The sequence below is a fragment of the Rhea pennata genome, chromosome 1, assembly GCF_028389875.1.
Source record: "Rhea pennata isolate bPtePen1 chromosome 1, bPtePen1.pri, whole genome shotgun sequence".
Taxonomy (NCBI): Eukaryota; Metazoa; Chordata; class Aves; order Rheiformes; family Rheidae; genus Rhea; species Rhea pennata.
In genome coordinates, this window is record NC_084663.1 from 117,323,980 (window position 1) to 117,336,791 (window position 12,812).

A 12,812-nucleotide genomic window follows, 5' to 3' on the forward strand; every position below is an offset into this window, starting at 1 on the left:
TCTGTTCTAAAAAGTTAGAAGTGTGAGGAGCAAAATTAAAATTTACTGAGTAATGCTGTTCTGTAAGCCTGAGTGATGATTTGGGACAGCAAAAATTACTCAGCCTGCTGTGGGAGCATTTTTATGTTACTGTCATAAGCAGTATCTACCTTGACTTTTTTTTTTTGTTGTTTTTGTCATAGTTAAACTATGAATTTCTTCAAAGCAACTTTGAGCTTCTTACAGAAATTTTAAGTTGATAGAAACATTTCTGATGGAAAAATATGTTAGAGATACGCAAACATGTACTTTTGAGATTTATATCCATTTCATTGCATAGGAGGAAAAGATAAACTCTGTATGAAGGTTGTACCTGGTGTGTTGTTGCATATATACATACATACCCACTGGACAGAAAGATTTGCTGGAATCTAGTAAGCTTTCAGTATTTTTATGTCCAGAGAAAGCTGTGACATGTCAGAATTAACAGAACATAGATAATAACAAGATGTGAGAAGCCTAGATTGTCTTAAAAAAAAAACCCAAACCCACTATTTTCTAGAAGTAACTATACCTTTCACTTCAAAAAGATCCATTTTTATTAATAATTACTGAAATCTATCCTTACTATTGCTTGAAACTTTTGGGAGAAAGGCTCTTCTGCCTTTGTTAGAATTTTCTCATTTGTGCAAGTTGCTTCAGAACATTTTGCGTTTTAGCTTAGCATGCCCGTACATCAGGAGGTACCAGCGTTATGCCTGCTCTCCCTGGAGCAGTGGTCAGAAGCTGAGTCTTGACGGTGATGGCATTTTGCCCGAGAAGGGAGGTCCCTGTTCCAAAGGTGTGCTTACTTCCCTTGGTTCAGGTTGGCCATGCTGATCTTCCCTCTTCCCTCTGCTGGCTGCATCACCAGGTAGGCAGTCTGACCTCTACCGCAGCATCTTCTTAACTGTTTACTTGTCAAATAAACCACATCCGAAGTGATAGCAACTGAAACTTGCATCCAAAACACATTATGCTGCCTGGGTTTGCAGAATCAGTTTGACTACAAATTTAGACCTCCAAAGACTAGACAGTAGAGGGATTAGAATAAAGTTTGAAGTTACTGAAGACTAGACAGTTTTCATCTATAAATTAAACTGCCCTGTGATATGAAGCTTCAGAAAACAACAGCTACAAGTTCTCACAGCCAAAATCTGCTTTCCAAAGACATGTACGTAGCAGTCCAATACCTTTCATGGAGTGATGCGATGCATGCTTTCTTTTCCTAACTGTAAGCCTTAGAATATACTGTCCTGTGACTAGGCTTTCTCCTTCTCTAAATGCTGCTACTAGATTCACAGTAGTGTTGTTTAGCCTTGTGACATGGGAGTTGGTAGAGTAAGACAGCTACACTGCTCAAAATATGATCTTGTGAATGTTAGAATGGGTTGAAGTGTCCCCATTTTGGGGAAATGCTGTTGATAGTCTAAACCAGAGGAAATTTGTAATATGTGTGGTTGACCTATGGCAGCCCCTGTTGGGATCTATCTTTCTGTGGATTTTCTTTGGGTTTTTCTAGCTGAGGTATGGGAGGCTTGTCATTTTCTAAATGCTTTGCCACCATACTTGCCTGACTGTATACTTATTTAAAGTATCTATTATGAATGATTTCATAATAGATACTGATTTTAATTGATTGCAGTACTTTTTGACAGCTTCTGACATTTTTTGCATGGAAGCTTTCCTTGACAGGGACTTCATCAGAAATAAACTTCTAGTTTAACTTGACTGGTTGGCTCCTTTCTGTTGTCATGTCTGCAACATGTAAACATATACATGAACTTAATGTGTATTATTAAAATAATACTGAAATATGTACTTAATTCTTCAAGTGCGTGCAAATAAATATAATGCAAAAAAAAGCTTACAACTGATTACATTATTAATATTTATTCTATTTTGGGGGTTCTCAATTGCAAGAACTTTCTTCTTCCTGCTTCAGCTCTCCCACAAACACCGTTCCCTGCTGAGCATGGTTTTCTTAAACAGTCATCTTTTTGTTTCTTCCTCTGATGTACTGTTAAGTCAGGCTACTCTACATGAAAGGCTATTCAAAAATCTAGCCTCAATATTTTATCCTTGAGTACTGTTGTCTAACTGAGAACACATTTGTATGCTTGTACGTATAACTATTTATGACAGTGCACAAATTTAAAGAGTGTTTTATTATAAGAGTAGCTAAGGTACAAATTTGCAGACTAACTCATTTGAATCCCTGCAGTGCTGTTTGTAATACCATGTAATTTTTCTTGTGTGATTTTTGCAAATTTTTGGCACTGTATTAATCCTTTCTTTGAGGTTGCTGTACTATAATTCCTCTAAGAGGTGAAAAGTGACTTTAAAAAAAATAATTAATCATCCAAAGAAGAATAAAGAAATTCTCAGGTTAAACAGTGTCTTGTTTGATCACCATTTTTAGCTTGGCATAATTGTTTTGAGTGGAAATAGTCTTGAATATATATGCCTGTGTGTGAACAGTTCTAGGTCAGTTCTTAAAGTTCTTAGTTAAGACTATAAATGTGAAAATTGCTATTTGCTTATTTTGTAGGGCTCTAGCTGACATGAACAATGATGGGAGGATGGATCAGTTGGAGTTTTCAATAGCTATGAAACTTATCAAACTAAAATTACAAGGTTATCAACTCCCATCTGCGCTGCCTCCTGTCATGAAGCAACCACCTATTGCTCTGCCTAGTGCGCCAGGGTTTGGTAAGCTCTTTGTTTTCCTCCTTGCTAGCTTGTACTGCAGCAACCTAAGTTTAATTTGATTTTCATTTTGCAGTTTCTAAAAGAATTTGTCGAAAACAAATGCATGCACATGCATGCACACTCTCCAAAAGAAAATTCTCCATAAACTTTACTTTTAGCATCCAACCACAGTGAATAGCTTAAGCTGACATCCTGTTTGCCTCGGGTCTTACACGATTCCCCATATGTTCCAACCTACAAAGTATCTGTGGGGAAAAAGGATCATCCAGGCAGAAGAGCTGGTGCATTCTGAAATAATGAAGCTTTAAATAAACTACCCTATTGCTGTTCATCTTTACTTTCTACTAAGGGATATCCTGTTTTGGCAATAGTAACTGTGTTTTTTCTGACTTTTTTACAAAGTAAGATAGTAATACACCCCTCCACTTTTATTTTGTGAGCAGAGTTATGCTAATGATAGCTAGAACAAATACCACTTCAGTACTCATAGCTGACCTACTGCAAAAGTCACTGTATTTTCAAGGAAAGGAGTAGGTAAAATTGGATAGTAAGAGGATGCTGAAAATAAATTAATGAAGCCTTATGTTTGGCATCTTGATGTTCTGCCCCACTCTATATCTTTCTTTATCTTTCTGTTTTAGTAGTTGCAGTGACTCAAGTTGGTTAGTGCCTGAAAATCACCGCTGTTGTTAAGGAAAGGGAGTAGCACATTTGATAAACTGCATGCAACACTATTGCATGATCAGTTGTCTTTTTCTCAGATTTTACAAACTGAATTTTTATTTCCGACCGTAAGAAATCAGTGAAATTGAACAGAGCAAATACCAGATTTAAGTGAGAAGTCATAACAAAGTCAGTTCCCCCTTTCTTCCCCCCCCCCCGAAATCTAGCAAAATCCAGAGTTTTCTTTTTTATCATCTCCTGTAAACTTGATCTCAGCTGCTTGCACAGAGGCTCATTCTTCCCATTGGCATAACTGGACCTCCTTAACTTCCTATTATCCATGCAACTGTGCTTACACCTAAAATACTTCATTACTGTGCTTCACCCTATTAGCTTTGCACTGTTTCATCCTGACAATAGGCTGCAAGCAGTTTTCCTGAAGCTTGTTCTTTTCAGCTGTGGCTAAATGTGGACTTTGGGCTCATTACTCACTGGAAGTTGACAGTGCTGCTCTTCATTCAGTTCAAGGCAAACAATTCTTTTCTTCAGCAAATGCTAATGGATTTTTTTTTGGTCAGTGTTGCATCTAGTGTGATCTTATATACATACATTATAAAATGGTATGTTGTTCCCTCTACATTGTTTTATGCTCCCCTACCGTGCTAATGGTGCAGCATACTGTAAGAGTTCATTAAAGGGATGTGTGAAAGTTTCCATTTCAGTTGGCTGTTTGATTCCATGTTTACTGATGGATTCCAGGCTGCAGTTAAACAAACTGTGCTATCCTACTAGGAGCCTCTCAGACAGAAAAAATGTCTCCTTTTCTTGCTCGTAGGTATTGGGGGCATTGCCAGCATGCCATCTCTTTCAGCTGTTGCCCCAGTACCAATGGCATCCATTCCAGTAGTAGGAATGTCTCCACCGTTAGTATCTTCTGTTCCTGCAGCAGCAGTGCCCCCCTTGGCTAACGGAGCTCCTGCTGTTATACAGCCGCTGCCTGCTTTCGCTCATCCTGGTATGCTACACACTGAGACTGTTTACTCTCTTGCTATTAACAAATTGTTTTGCCATTTTCTTTAGATCCAGGGAACAGTAGATTCCACGTTAGCCATTTTAACTTACTTTAGAGAATGGCTTTGTGTAAGGGCAGTGTTTTGGATTAGCCTGATGTAATTTATTAGCCAACTTGTATAAAGGTTAAAAGAAACATGGACATAGCACACTGTAACTGTCAATCATCTTGAGCAAAATATTAACCCTGTTATAACAGTGTAATAAATCTAGCTTGCCCGTATACTGAGGCCTAGAAATTAATCCTCTCACACCTATTTGTAACTATTGAAGTACTGCTGTTTGTTGGGATAACTTTAAAATATTAAAATATATATGTGTTTTAACATTACTCACAGTACAATTTGACATTAAATTGCATATACGTAAAATTGCATTAAATGACGTAAAATTGCAAATACAGAAAGGCATGAGAGAAATACCCATATATTTTGACCTATTTTGTTAGACACTGTTATTTCAAGATTTTTAAAAGGGAAGCTATTAGGAGAACTGTAATGCTTGTTTGTGATGTTGGGAAATAATTGAGTATTATGGAAAGTTTACAGTTCAAAATGCTAATACTGAAAAAATGTGTATTGCCTTATTTACAGCCACATTGCCAAAGAGCTCTTCCTTTAGTAGATCTGGTCCAGGATCGCAGTTAAACACAAAACTGCAAAAGGCCCAATCATTTGATGTGGCTAGGTAAGTTGGTATGGAATGAACATATGTGTGTATTTAATTCCCCAAAGTTAACAGAACTGCCTTTCTTTAATAAAGATATTATTTGAAATGTTATTTACTTGCAGAAATCAGTTCCTGCTGAGATACTACTTCAGAATTTCATAGGATGCTGTGGTTTAATATGGAATGCTTCATGAGAAATGATTCATTGCAATATAGTAATTAACTACTGCAGTGTGTGTTGATATTATTTATGCACACTCTAAAACTCATTTTTTAGAAAAATGTGCTTCTGTAAACATTATCTGGTTTATTTTATATTGTATGGGCACTCCTGGCAGTGTGGAGACATAAGAAGTAGTATGCTTAAAAATCAGCAATTCTAGGCTTATTTTTGAAAGTAATATATTTAATAGTGCTGTCATTTCAAATGCAGACCACATAACTGTTTCTTTTATGTTCTTGAAGTTCTGCATTACAAACTGCCTAAAAGATTTACAAGATTTTACAGTTTTAGATTTATAAGGGCTAGGAAAATGTACCATTAGGCAAAATGTATTTTACTATAGTCTGAAGAAATTTATCTAAGAAAATAAAACTTTTTTAGTAGGAGGTAGGGTAGTAATTTTTCCAAAGCGTTTATTAATGAAAACTTTCTTACAGATCTATACTAAAGATTTTTTACCAAGAAAGGAGTTGAGAAGATATTTAGTCACCTATTTTAATTTATATGCTGCAGATTTTTTTTTCTTGTGCCTTAGTAGTAGATAGTGGCACTGCTGACTATTGACAATGAGGATTAAGAATCTTTCAAAACAAGCAATTTTGCTTCTGTTTGAAACCTAGTACTGCTAGGAACATAGCAGTGACGCTCTGGTGTAATTCCCACAGGTAGAAGTTATCCAGTCTGTCCACAGTAACACTCAGTATCTACAATGAGTGATGCTCAAGAAGCTTCAGCTGTAACAGCTTCCAGATATTCCATAAGAGGGCTGTCATTGTTTTGGGGTTAACTATATTTGAATCTTTCTGGTCACTTTTATTGCCCATAGTGGCCTGAACGCTAGATGAGATGACTTATTTTCACAGATGAAATTACATGATTTGATTCTCTGACTAGGTTTGGGCCTGGCTTGGAGTTTCCTTAGCTCGATCATAATTTCTTCAGTAACTCTGAATTGTCTACCAGCAGTGAAGGAGGTATTCCTTGACAGACTGCTGATAATGCAGACATCTGGCATGTGTCTTCAAGTATTATTTTGGAGAAAACAGATAGCAAGGCAATTGATCTACAGCGTTTATGGAACAGGAAGAAGAGCTAAGTCTATTATATTGGAGTTAGAACAAAGTCAAAGTCATGCTTTTTTCCAAGCTCAGATATTCTTTGGATTTGAAAAAGATGAACTCCAAAATTCTAGTTGCGGTGCTTTTAATCACTCTGTCTCCCAAGACATCAGGAACAAACTCTTGGCATACATAATTTTTGGGTGACGTGAGTCAACTGCGTTGTCTTCCAGAATTTTTTGCACCCAGCTACCATTTGAGTATCCATGAAGAAGAGTTTCATTACTTACATATAATAACCTTATCTCACAGGTCAAGCCACATATATATGTAAAATAAAAAGTAAAGCATGTAAAAATTCTACGTCTAGCAAAACTAATGAGAAAGGGATTCATACAGATAAAATATAAATAAAAGTTTCTAATTTTCATTATTCAAGAGGAATGTTTTTATTTTGTTTTCATGAAAAAACATCTTAAAACAGTGTTTGGAAAGGAGTAGAAGTAGAGGTATTAACTGTTTTAGCTGTTGTAACATGAAAATAGAATATAAGGTGAATTAGGTTTTTCATGTAATTGTTTCAGCTCAACATTGAAAGGTCATACTATGCTATCTGCTAAGTTAACCAGGGAAAGGGAATTTGACTGTTTTGGTCCAATTTTTACCGTAATTTGGCACTCTATCACAAGTGCACCCTATCACAAAAACATATAGTCTGACTTTTTTGTGTGTGCCACCCTCACGAAGAAGGACAAAGTCTGAATGTGTGTAAAGATGGAAAAACCTTACTCACTGGTTTTCAGTATGACAACTTGTTAGCCTTCAAGCATGGGAAGGGATATATACAAATAGCAGCACTCAACCTGTTATGTAGATGAATTAGAACTGGGAATATTATATTTGTCAGTTGAGTGCCTTTCACAGATACTTTGATTGCTTTTAAGTGTTTATATTTTTTTTTCGCACGCGTTTTCAGCATGCTTTACATTTTTGTTTTCCTAAATCAGCTTATGAGTGATTTGGCTAAGACAACCAGTTAATGATTGAGTAAGATGAGATATTACTTCTGCTGACTACAGTGAGGCATTTCCTACCATATATTTAGATAAAAGCTTTTAGTTCCTCTAAGCTATTTGGGTTATTTAATTATCTTCTAGTAAAGAAAAAAGCAAAACTGTAAGGCCTGTCATCTTTACAGAAAGCCATTTCTTAAGACACTGAACCATGATGAATGTTTTCAAACAAGAAGTATAAGGTGCTACGTTTTCAGGAAAAGAAGGGAATAATTGTTAAAAAGAAAAGGACAATTCTAGGCATAAAATTCTGTGCAGCACTTCATCATGTTGTACCTGTAGCTTCATGTGATAAAATTTAAAATTATGTATCTTCTCTCCTCTCTACCCCTTTTCTAATTCTAGTGTGCCTCCTGTGGCAGAATGGGCTGTACCTCAGTCATCAAGACTGAAATACAGACAACTGTTCAATAGCCATGATAAAACAATGAGTGGACATTTAACAGGTATTGAATTTTTTTGTGTGTGTATCAGTTTTAACTGTAAAAGACTGATTAAAGCAGCATTTAGAAAATAACTTGCCTTTGTAAGAGACTGTCGCCTCTCTGTTTTTTGTTAGACTGGTTTTTTTTGTTAAAATTTTCCAGCTGCTTCATGATCTTGTTTAGGAGAAAATAGTCATTTATGAATGGTTGCTGTTTTTTTAAAAATAGGAGAGGATTGGGAGAGGGACCCTGCAGCCATCTGGATGTAGGGCTGGATTACCAAACACCCGAAATAGATACCCGAAATTTCGTGTAACTTGTTTTCATTCCTCCTTCACCCTTTCAGTTTTCTTTTTCATCTTATTCACACAATTATTTTCTTTGACCTTTATTAGCAAGCAACAAAACTGAAAGCTTTCATGAAGTAGACTGCATGACAGGTCTTGCTTTATAAAGAGAGTTCACATGGTGAGCATTCATATGGTGAAATCTTTCAAATTTTTGTCCAGTTTTGTAATTTTGTGATTGAATACTGCTGGTACTAAAAATCAGTTGTAGGCAAGAGTCTAGTATTCAAGAAACACATCAACCAAATATGTAAAGGATAGGAACAACCCATGAGTAAAAAACTTGATTCTGCATAATTTCTTCTTCTTTCTCTCTCCCCCTCTCTTCTCTCCACCCCCCCTCATTACATTATATGTTTGTGTTTATCTCTCTATTGGAACTGTAAAATCGGTAGGCTATTGGACCCTGGGCTTCTGACCACAGACAGCTTCTACTTTAAGGGGCTGGATTGTTTCTTTTTTTATTTCTCTGAAGACAAGGGCCTGACTTATCTGTCACCTGCTTTTACAGCCACACAGATTTCTTGAACATGCACAGAGAGGAGAAAACTCTAATGGAAAATTTTCTTCCTCTCTTGATTGACAACCTGTTATCTATATGGTGGAATTTACTGGGGTGAAAATGTTTCACTACTGGAAAATATGAATGTTCCAATAGCAGGCCATCAATGGATTTTCCTTTTGGAAAGGTTATGTTGGTCTGTTATGTTTTTTGGTCAGTTGGTCTCCTTTTTGCTAGTGAGAACATATTTATCTTGGGGTGGAACACTCATCATGGTTGGGATCCTTTCCTCACTTTCTTTCCTTCATTTTTTGACCAAGTAAGTTGGCTGTGGGAAACAGATTCCTGGAAAGGATATATTGGATTATGTGAAATTAGCAGCCATTTACAATATTCAGCTCACGCACTGGTAACAGTGCCTGCCCAGTTTCCAAAAGAAAATAGAGTAGTGGCTTCATTTTACTAGTTCTGGGATCAGCTCTTTCTGTTGGATAGTTTTGTTTTGTTTTTCTTTAAGTGAATGTTGTGGAGGAGTGAAGGGTTATTTAATTTATTTTAGTATGTTCCTGTTGGGTGAGCTTAGGGGTAACGGTAGGTATAGTCTGCTCGTGCAGAAAACTCCTCTGTTCAGTGTTACCTGTTCAAAACTAAACTCTGCTTGTGGAATAACTGTCTGGTAAGGCATGAGAAGAAAGAAGTTTCTTTTATTTGTTAACTCTTGTTCTAATTTGCTAGGTCCACAAGCAAGAACTATCCTTATGCAATCAAGTTTACCCCAGGCTCAGTTGGCTACAATATGGTAAAGATGAACCTATTGATTTCTACCAAACTAAAAGCTGTACTTACACCTCTATGCTACATACTGTGTTTTTTCTTCCTTTTCTCTCTCCCTCTACTGATAATTAAGCTTTGCTGTTTTTAATGCATAACTTTATAAAACAAAATCTACAGTCTTGTCCATATATTGATATTACTCTAGCCTACAAAAAAACATATCTTTTGTTGTGGACATAGATAGTTTGTATGCTGGATATTAATTATGGGGTTTTTAGACAGAGCACATATTCAGCCTTCTCCCTTTTCTGTCTTCCCTGCCATATGTGATATAACAGTAGTGTATTGTCTCATGTGTGATATGGCATAGCATTTGTGTCCACAGGTAGTACAAAAAGGAAACTTATTGCAGAACCATATTTTCTTTGGGGCTCATCTGCCCCAAAGAATCTGCACTGATTGTATGCGAATTTCTAAGAGTTTATTTCCAAGGGGCTGGTGTTATCTCGTATAAATCACTGATTTTAAAAGGAGGATTTGTCTTGGTTTCTCATTTCCTTTCCAAGTTCTTGTTTGCCAAAGATTGTTTTGTTCCTTTATCATAACATGGATTGGCCTCTCTCCTTTTTACTTTGGAAGCTTATACCTTCTCTGTACTGTGTAGTGTTTCTACTTTATTATAGTAGTGGTAGTATTTGATTACTCTTGGTTTATGGTTACCTTTGGTAGCTTCTCAAATGGCCTTCATACCATTTCTGTATATTTTTAATTTCTGGAGTCCCCATGCAAGTTATTTCTAATTAACTGCGGAAATACTTACTTGAAAACCATTGTCAGCTCACTAACCCACCTGACTTATGCTGTGTGAGGCTGTCAGTTGTGTTGTAGCTCTAATCTAGTGGTTCAGTTGCACTTGTTTTCTTTGCTAAACACTAATGTTTTTCTTATCTCTTCAAAAGCACTGTCTCCTTCTTTGTTTCCTAACAAAGCTACTATAAGGAAAAAATAGCAACTCAGTCATCCAGCAGATGATCAGCCAAAAAATACTGTGCTTGCTCCCAGTGCTTGAAGTAGGTTGTGTGGGCAGGGAAATGACGTTAGCATACTCCAGTTCTAAACATAACTGTTTTAATTTTTGACACTCAAAACTGCCAACTCTACTGTAATAAGGAATGGATTTTACAGCTTCTGCAGCCTGAATATTTCTTCTTTTCCTGATTCTTAGTTGTGGCAGTGGGATCACTGTTCCTGTACTGTAGGGTAAGATTTGTTGGTCTGTATTGAGAGTAGACTCACTGACTCACTATAGGCACATAAGGTGAAGTATAGATGTACAGCAAGCCAGCTATTCAGTAGCGGCCATTTCAGTATTTCCCTGATGAAGATGTTGGACCCAGACAGTTAGGGTAGCTGATCAGTTGTATGCTTGCATGCTAGCTTTTTGTTCTGGTATCTTGTTCCTGTGCCCCAGCCTGAAGTGCTCAATATCACAGGCATGGATCAGATGGGTCTGTAACAGTCTGCCAAGCTTAAAGGTGCAGAGTCCTGTACCTTTGAGATAGCAAAAGAATATCTCAGTTGTTCACGGATTTTCACAGTATTGTAGAAGGTTTACCTGTATGATAGGATTCAGCAGCGTCTTAGGGAACAAAGCTGATGCTTACACTGTTATGCTTTGGATATCACCTTAATATGAATAAAGACATTTCATGCCTCTGTCAGGTTTAGGCCGTCCAGAAACCTTCCTGCATCATTTTTGTATGTACAAAATGCTAAATTGTTTTTGTGCCTTGTCAACGCTAGAACATTAATGGCTTTGATTTTAATGCAAATGTTTATTCTGCAGTTGAGATAGGAGCCTCCAGGGAAGCAAGAGGCCAAACCAAAAATTTCTGTAGAACATTTGAACCAATCCTTTTTTGAATGATATTGTGTAGCGGATGTTCATGAGGCGTGCAAGAAAATTCCACTGATAAACTTCACTTACACTGCTTGTGATATGGGTAGTACACAAAGAATAAGCAAAGTAGAAGCCATGACTGAAATGATATTGCCAAGGATGTACACTAGCAGAGGCACACACAGGAATGTGGGAAATGGAATGATATATTTTTTACTGTTTCTTAAATTTATGTTAAAGAAATAAAGTAGTATGAGAAAATCAGTGAAAAAAATGAATTAATTAGGACCTGAATATGTCAAAATTGCGCTTTCTAAGAGTGGTTTTTAATCTTTACTTTGCATCTTTCCTTTAAAAGGAATCTTTCAGATATCGATCAGGATGGAAAACTTACCGCAGAAGAGTTTATTCTGGCTATGCACTTAATTGATGTAGCTATGTCTGGTCAGCCATTGCCACCTGTACTGCCTCCAGAGTATATTCCACCTTCATTTAGGTAAATGGTTATGATTCTGTAATCTCACTCCTAATTTTTTGTTTCATTTGGGAAACCTGTGACCTGTCCTGTGAATGTAAAGAACAAAAGGGTGAAAAATATCCCTCCTTATCTTTATATTGGTGTCACAGAATGATTGTAATTGGGAGATACTTGTTTGGCTTTTGGTTTTCTTAAAAATACTGGATACTGAAAATAGGTGTCACAAGAAGTCCTTGTAAGAATACAGTTCTTGTCAATGTTTTATGCTACCATACCTTTTGAAAACTTATTCAGTCTGGCTATGTGAATCCTTCTGTACATCCTTCTGTACAGCAAATGGGATGTAGTAGAATTCAAAACACACTGAATTTGCATTGTAGCATTTTCTTTTTTCTCTTTTTTTGGGGGGGGGGGAGGATACAATTGTGTCTGTGAATCAGAGCTGAGTCATAACTTCTGTTTCTCCATTTCACTTTTTTGTGGAGGAATGGGTGGGAAGACAGGAACAGTAATGGAGACAAATCCTTGCATAAAGTCATAGCTTTGTGTTCTTTGAGTATACTCCTGAAGATAACAATCTTTTGTTTATTCCATATAGTGTCTTTTTTTTTTAGCTTCACTACTGAACTCTTTCTCTGCCTTTGCAACTTTTGCTCTTGGTTAAGTCACCATTTTTCCAAACTACAGGCTGGCCATAAATTTAAAGGTCTTGGAGACAGGGTGAACACATCAGGAAGCTGTGTGGTGCTGTCAACTTTGAACTAGGTTGCTGAGCACATGAGTGTCCGCTCTCTGGAGCGGACTGTTACTTTAACTGAGATGGCAGAGTAAAGTGCTAAGGGGAACACTGAGGAAAATGATTAAACGTTACATCATTGTATTTAATTTATGGTTTCATC

At 36.7% G+C, this 12,812-nt stretch overlaps 1 protein-coding gene across 5 annotated transcripts in view; it reads left to right on the forward strand.

Moving 5' to 3' along the window:
• The window catches only part of ITSN1 (intersectin 1), a 137,321-nt gene that overhangs the window by 43,722 nt on the left and 80,787 nt on the right, over positions 1 to 12,812 (forward strand). For 4 of the 5 annotated variants that reach the window (XM_062598647.1, XM_062598658.1, XM_062598678.1 and 1 more), the window contains exons 5-10: positions 2,570 to 2,730; positions 4,229 to 4,408; positions 5,058 to 5,151; positions 7,833 to 7,933; positions 9,497 to 9,560; positions 11,794 to 11,931. In XM_062598647.1, the coding sequence (XP_062454631.1) occupies positions 2,570 to 2,730; positions 4,229 to 4,408; positions 5,058 to 5,151; positions 7,833 to 7,933; positions 9,497 to 9,560; positions 11,794 to 11,931 (738 nt within the window). The remainder of the gene's footprint in view (positions 1 to 2,569; positions 2,731 to 4,228; positions 4,409 to 5,057; positions 5,152 to 7,832; positions 7,934 to 9,496; positions 9,561 to 11,793; positions 11,932 to 12,812) is intronic. The other variant, XM_062598668.1, reaches the window with a different exon arrangement.